The sequence below is a fragment of the Asparagus officinalis genome, chromosome 5 (genome assembly GCF_001876935.1).
Source record: "Asparagus officinalis chromosome 5, Aspof.V1, whole genome shotgun sequence".
NCBI classification, from domain to species: Eukaryota; Viridiplantae; Streptophyta; class Magnoliopsida; order Asparagales; family Asparagaceae; genus Asparagus; species Asparagus officinalis.
In genome coordinates, this window is record NC_033798.1 from 111287831 (window position 1) to 111294715 (window position 6885).

Sequence of the window (6885 nt, forward strand, 5' to 3'; positions counted from 1 at the left end):
GGGGTAAGTGGGGTATTTGTCCCCCATTTATCCCAACAAACCAATAACACCACAAAGTTGGTTCCAGTTCTAAATACCCCAATGAATAACACCAAACATTATTGTTTCAAAAATTATCCCATTATCTCCAAAATTATACCAATGAATAACCCCCCCTTAAGGAGCTGTTTGTTTCAAGTTTTTTGGGTGGAAAACATTGGAAAACAACCGGACAACACTCCCTAAGAAAAGGTTGTGCATTACAGAAATCTTTCATTGTGTTTGTCTCATTTTGTTAGAAACCACCCCGGGTTTTGTGGTGGAAACGGGTGAAAACTAACAATAGCCTGCAAATTATTATTTTTTTTACCAGGAGGAAATGTTTCCAATACTTTAGAAATGAAACAAACAGCCCCTAGACGTGAAGGTTGAAAATAGGACAAATTTTAAAAAAAGCCTCTTTTTTAAATTTATTAAGCAAAACCGACCATTTGAACAGTTAATGAGCAAAACCGACCATTTTCAAAAGAAAATGATCGGTTTTGCAGCAAATAGTTATTAGCTAAGTGCACGGGACTAGTAGCCCCGTGCACTTCACTTTAATTGCCCTGCTCGTCACTTTAATTACCGTGACTGAACCCCCTTCGCTCGTGACAGGCCCAAAAAAAAATTGCTGCGACAGACCCCAAAAAAATTCGTTGACTTTAAAATCGCTCGGCTTCGGTGTCTGCGCCTCGTCCCTCCGGGAGCGCCTCCTCACTGTGATCGCCACCCGTGAAGGGAGATCGCCGTAGCTCCACGACTAAATCCTCGCCCTCTCCGTCTTCTTCTTATCCTCGGATCTCATCCTCCGGCTTCGCATCCACTTCCACCCCTTCTGTACACGCGTCGAGATGCCGGGTTCGTTATCGGGTCGGATCCTGGAGATGCGGGGCTCTAGGAGAAGGATCCAAAAGGGCCTCTAACGATGAGAAAACTGTATATACTGGAGATGCGGTCGCATCCACTTCCTCCGGCTTCGCATCCACATCCACTTCCATCCCTTTCTTTTCTTTTTTCCCCTCTGTTTGTATTTTTCACTGATACATATTATTATGCTTGTTGGTGTTAGTTTGCAATTCATGAATAAATTTTTGTGTTATTTTGAGAACTGTGAAATAGGAGAAGAATTTGATCTCTTCCGCCATTAGAGGAGAAGAATTTGATTCAAATTCGGACGTAGCTCGTGAAAGAATTTTAAAGACGGCGATTTTTTTGGGGGTCTGTCACAGCAAATTTTTTTTGGGTCTGTCACGGGGCGCACGGGGGGCAATTAAAGTGAAGTGCAGGAGACTACTAGTCCCGTGCACTTGACTAATAACAAAACCGATCCTTTTCTTTTGAAAAGGGTCGGTTTTGCTCATTAAATGTCCAAATGGTCGGTTTTACTTAATAAATCTAAAAAAGATGCTTTTTTAAAAATTTGTCCTTGAAAATATTGAACTTCACCCATCAAAATTCAAGGGGTGTTTTTTTGATATTTTGAAAGTTAATGGGTTTTTTTCTGCTAAGGGGGCTTTTATGATATTCACAAAGGAGATTCGTAGTGAAGTCTGAAATCAAACTTTCAGCTGGTTAAAAAATAATTGAATCCAAAAGTTGATTACTTAAAGAGGTTCGCAGAAAATTTTGGAATCAAACCAATACTTACGGCTCACAGTCAAATTTCTACATTTGATTCCTCTACTTTGAATGACCCCCGAAAAAAGTTCGTAAATGCTAGGGCCATAAAAGACCACACAATTAAAAGAACAGTATCAAGATCAGTCTATTCTCGAGATCCTTGACAAACTACTAAAAAGGGTTAATTGAGGGCAATACTAGTTCTATTGCTGCAGATAGACACCCTATAGGCTCTTCTTCTTCTTCTTTTTTTAGCATGGTCACGGGTAGACCTTCTGAGTGAAACTATAACCCAATACAAAAACCTCAAAATAGTCACATTTTTACGAGCAGATACTGATTGGAAAAGGGTAAAAGCATTTGCTGGATTCCATTGACCAGCAGCAGCATAACTGGGTAACTCTCCTCCAAAACCGATATCGCACTTTGTTGAAGTACACAAACTGCCACCATCCATAGAAAGGTCCTGTGTTAGAGAGAACTCATAAACAAACTGTCTTCTCTGCAACGATTCAATGATGTAGAAGTTGGTAATTGCATTAGGGCGTCCTTATCGTAGTGAGGCAAACTGCCTCCTCCTCTACATCCGAATGAATAGAAAAACAGGTTTTCCCCTTTTCCTTTTTTTGGGTTTGGCCGGGGGGGGGGCGGGGGGGCGAGGCGTGGTAGAAAATTATAACGAATAAAGATGCATAATCTTTTAGAAATGGTTCATGGAAAAATGGACCAAACAAACAAAAAGATCAAAATTTTGTTCCTTTTATTTTTAGAAGATGATATGAGATGACTTGTGGGATGAAAATAATATTTTATTAGATATTATGGTGAGTTTTAGGGATGAAAATGGATGAAAATAATATTTTATTGATTTCCATGTACCCTTTTCATTTTCCTAATTTTTACGAAACCAACCAAACATTCCCTTAATACACTTAACAACAAGCCTCACTGCAAGTAAAGGGCCCAATACCAAAAGCAATCTCAAGAAGATGCGAGTAGACCCAAAATTTGGCCCATTGCATACAACCACATCCGGCCCAAAGGCCACATATAAAATCGCTGGCACTGCGCTTAGGGTTAGGGTTAGGGCTTTCGTGCGCGCGAGAGAGTGGGGAGGAAGAGAGAGAGAGAGAGCGCCATCGCCGACGAGCAGCCAAGATGGGTAAAATGCTTGTCGGAAACCCTAGATTTCTCGATTCGATCGTTAGCCTTATAATCTCTAATAAATGGCGTTGTTTTGGCTCTCGTCATCGCAGGTATCTCTCGTGATTCGATGCACAAGAGGAGGGCCACTGGTGGAAAGAAGAAGGCTTGGAGGAAGAAGCGAAAGTAAGAAACCCTAGGCTTCGAATCTTTATTTGATTACTACTGTCACAGTTTTCTATCTATATTTGGGTATTTCTATTGGAGTGAATGGTTTATAGTATTATCTCTTGCTCATTTCCCTTTCATCTTTATTGGGTAACCAGAAAACATGTTTGCTTCCAAAATTGGATTTTTAAGATACCCCTGTAGTTTTATTTGTTGCGAATAGACCCCCTGTAGGTCTCCTTGTTGCAAATAGACCCTTTGAGTGAGATTTTTTGTACTCTTAAAATCGTTAAAAATGTTTTGAGGTGGATAGTTCTCCTATAGTTCTATTGGTGAGGATAGACGCCCAATTGTTTTTTTTTTAATTTTAAAATTAGCCAAAAAAGTTCAGCACTTGGGCAAATACTACAAGGGGGTCTCTCCTCTACAAGGAGAAGTAGAGGGGGTCCTCTTTGCAATTCAGCGATACTACAGGGGGTGTCTGTTCGCAATTAACCCCAAATTTCAAGTTCGACAATTTATTTTATAGATGGTGGTTGTCTTGTGTTTCACAACGTTATCTTTCCTGGCTCCATAGTTTATAATAAGATGTGAAAATATCGATTTCTAAGCTGATAGTAGTGGATATCTTCATTACGCAATGATTTTTTTGGTTTAGTGGAAGCTGTATAAATTTGTCAGCTACCACAAAATTTTGAAGCTAAAACAAATATTGCTGCCTTTGTCTGGTATATTTCACTATTAACTGAAAAAGAAACTCCTAAAATATTGTTTTTGTATAACTAATTTCCAGTACATAGCTTAAACATAGTGGTACTTTTACAGTTGTTGCAATTATTGTTCTTTTGATAGGTTGGTTATACACTTTTGGATCTAAATTTTAAATGTCTTCGCCCGCTTGTGATGATTTGCAAGCTACCCTATGTTTGTGTGTATTGTATATTTCTAAGCAAACTTTTCTGAGTTGTCCTGAAGTATTAAGTTTCAACAAATACTTAATATCTTTATTAGCTATTCTGAACTATTAACTATCAGCAGATATACCTTAATATTGTATGACCAAGTTACTAATTTGCAATAATCTGGAAACTATTTTTAGTGGCATTACCACAGTTTCATGCTGCACTTGTTGTTTTTCAGATACAGTAGTTGCATTTTGGTTTTATTTTTCGATATGTTTTTTTGCCAATTACGATGACTTGTTTCCCTTTTGACCTTTTTAAGGTATGAGCTTGGCCGCCAACCAGCCAACACCAAGCTTTCCAGCAATAAAACTGTGAGGAGAATTCGTGTCAGAGGAGGAAATGTCAAATGGAGGGCACTCCGACTTGATACGGGCAACTATTCATGGGGAAGCGAGGCTGTGACACGTAAAACCCGTATTCTTGACGTGGTCTACAATGCCTCCAACAACGAGCTTGTTAGGACGCAAACTCTTGTTAAGAGTGCCATTGTGCAAGTGGACGCGGCTCCATTCAAGCAATGGTATCTCCAGCACTATGGTGTTGATATTGGTAGGAAGAAGAAGGCTCCTGCTGGCAAGAAGGAAGCAGCAACTGAGGTAATCATGCCTTTCTACTCTGTTAGCATCCTTAGTTTTTCATGAGCTTTGTTACCTTTTCGTCTTTCATTGCTTTAGTGACCCACATTCTATATTTGTTAATATATAATGAAGAACTAGTCTCCATATTTCGATTCTAGATCCTCCTTTTCTAGGAGTTTACTGTGTTTCTGAATATATTATGTATAGATGCAACTTTGGCCATATATTATTGAACATCACTGTGAAAAATTAATTTTAATATGAAGTGGAAGTTCATTTTCTCACCTATCTATTTACTCTAAAATAAGCATGTATTCTTCTGGACATCTGCATGGTTTAGCTTTATCATACTTCTTGAGCTAGCTTTCTTTGGTAAATCTTCTGTTGATTTATATTATCTCTGAATGACTTCCTTTGTTAAATCTACCTATGTTAACATTGTTAATAATAGAGATGAGGGATGTATGTACCGTGTGAAATTTATCTTTTTTAAAGATTAAACACCAAATACTACTTGTCATTAAATATTGGAGAATTTTGCAGTACTCTTATTATTAATTCTATAGATAGCTCACTGCTCTGGCTTGCATACCAATTTTTATATGTTATGCTCATATACATGGGGAAAAAAGTAAAAAATTTCAACTCAAATTTATTCATACCGGCATGTCTTTTTTCTTTCGCCGGGGAATAGATTTGTTTCTATTTGGATGATATTGGATACTTGGCTCTCAATTCTGATTATTGTCCATTATTCAATTATGTTTTTTTATTCTTTGGTTTTTCTAAAAGATTTACTTTCTTAATACAAGATGAACATGAAAATTGACACCTAATAGAAAATTTCTCTCAGGAGAAATTGATACACTAGCTTACCCGTACTGTAAATCTTCAAAGCAGGAATCACATAACTGTATGTATTCTAAGAAAAAACTAGAGTGTAAGCATAGCTTTGGATAATGAATCCGCTTTTGGTTATACGAGATGCTTTTGGTTATATGAGATAATATGTGATAATATATGCTATGAAGTTATTATAAGTGATCATAAGCAGCTTGGAATTTGAACTACTAATCCATCATTATGGACGTTTGTCTTATTTTAATTGTTTCTGTATCAACAAAATTCTACACTGGAAAGGTATATTAGTGTAATGCTTCCCTGAATCGCACAATTATAAAATTTTATTAGTTGTTCCTATAATTGTAAGTTAGATTGAAGATTTCAACTCTAGCTTTAGCCTTTTTTCGTAGGCACCCTGTCTAGCATGAGTGACATTAGTAGGGTGATTTGGTGATGTGCTGCCATTTTGGCCGAAATTGGCACTGCTGTTGGGTGAAACCTTTATAGATGTTTGTGAGTAGAACTGAACCTGTTATTCTTTTGAAGCTTTTCATTATACTGTTGCAAAAACACAACTTGAAAAGGCTTCCTTACCCTTGACGTGATGTTCTTTTGGGTGGTTGTCTTTTTTAAATGTTTTCACATCATCATGTTATCTTCACACTTTTCCTTTCCTAACTTTTATGTATTCTTGTGATTTTTTCTATTTATAGGAGGGCGAAGGTGCAGCACCAGCAGCAGATGCTAAAAAGAGTAACCACGTAGTCAGGAAGCTTGAGAAGCGTCAGAAGGAGCGCACCCTTGACTCTCACATCGAGGAGCAATTTGGCAGTGGCCGTTTGTTGGCTGCCATCTCTTCTCGCCCTGGCCAATGCGGCAGAGCTGACGGGTAAGCACATAATGAAGAGTTCTTGAACATCTTGATCTCAATACATGTTTGTGAGCTAGAGCTGACGGGTAAGCACATAATGAAGAGTTCTTGAACATCTTGATCTCAATACATGTTTGTGAGCTTGCTCGCTGACACACAAAATATATGCACGTAGGTCTTTGTTGGGTGGGTGTGAATGTGTTAGAGTGAATACCAGATATGAGCTGCCATTTCATTTTTCAATAGTATTAATTGTGCATGGACCCCCCTGTAGTAGTATAACTGTTTTGACTTACCGCCTGTGTAGTTTCATTGTTGCACACAAACACCTGGTTAACTCTTTTGCACGCAGATGGTCTCACTAACTTTACCCAAGGAAAGTATGTGCCAACACTTTCTCCAAGGGTAAGAAGAGTCAAAAACAATTTGAACAAGTAGGTCTAAATGCAACAATGAAAGTACAGGGGCGGTTGTTAGGGGTTGTAAGTGCAAATCATTGATATTCGAGTGGTCTATGTTAAAATTAACCCTTTTTCAATGTGAATCAAGGGAGAGGTTTGGTGTTCATCTCTTGGTAACTCATTTAACAAAATGAGTTATCATCTCGCACTAAATAATTCTTAAAAGTATATTATCATTCTTTTCTCCTTGTTATCAACTTGTTATGTGCAATCAG

The 6885-nt window shown here is 38.0% G+C and overlaps 1 protein-coding gene across 1 annotated transcript; it reads left to right on the forward strand.

The window, feature by feature from the left end:
• LOC109840695 (40S ribosomal protein S8-like) lies at positions 2670 to 6254 on the forward strand. Its single transcript, XM_020409428.1, has 4 exons — positions 2670 to 2803; positions 2898 to 2970; positions 4177 to 4513; positions 6052 to 6254. The coding sequence occupies exons 1-4, from the start codon at positions 2800 to 2802 to the stop codon at positions 6229 to 6231; spliced, it is 594 nt and encodes a 197-aa protein (XP_020265017.1). The 5' UTR covers positions 2670 to 2799; the 3' UTR covers positions 6232 to 6254.

Coding starts and splice junctions, on each gene's coding strand:
- LOC109840695 (XM_020409428.1), top strand. Junction 2,971..4,176: donor GCTTGGAGGAAGAAGCGAAA/GTAAGAAACCCT, acceptor GACCTTTTTAAG/GTATGAGCTTGGCCGCCAAC. Junction 4,514..6,051: donor AGAAGGAAGCAGCAACTGAG/GTAATCATGCCT, acceptor TTCTATTTATAG/GAGGGCGAAGGTGCAGCACC.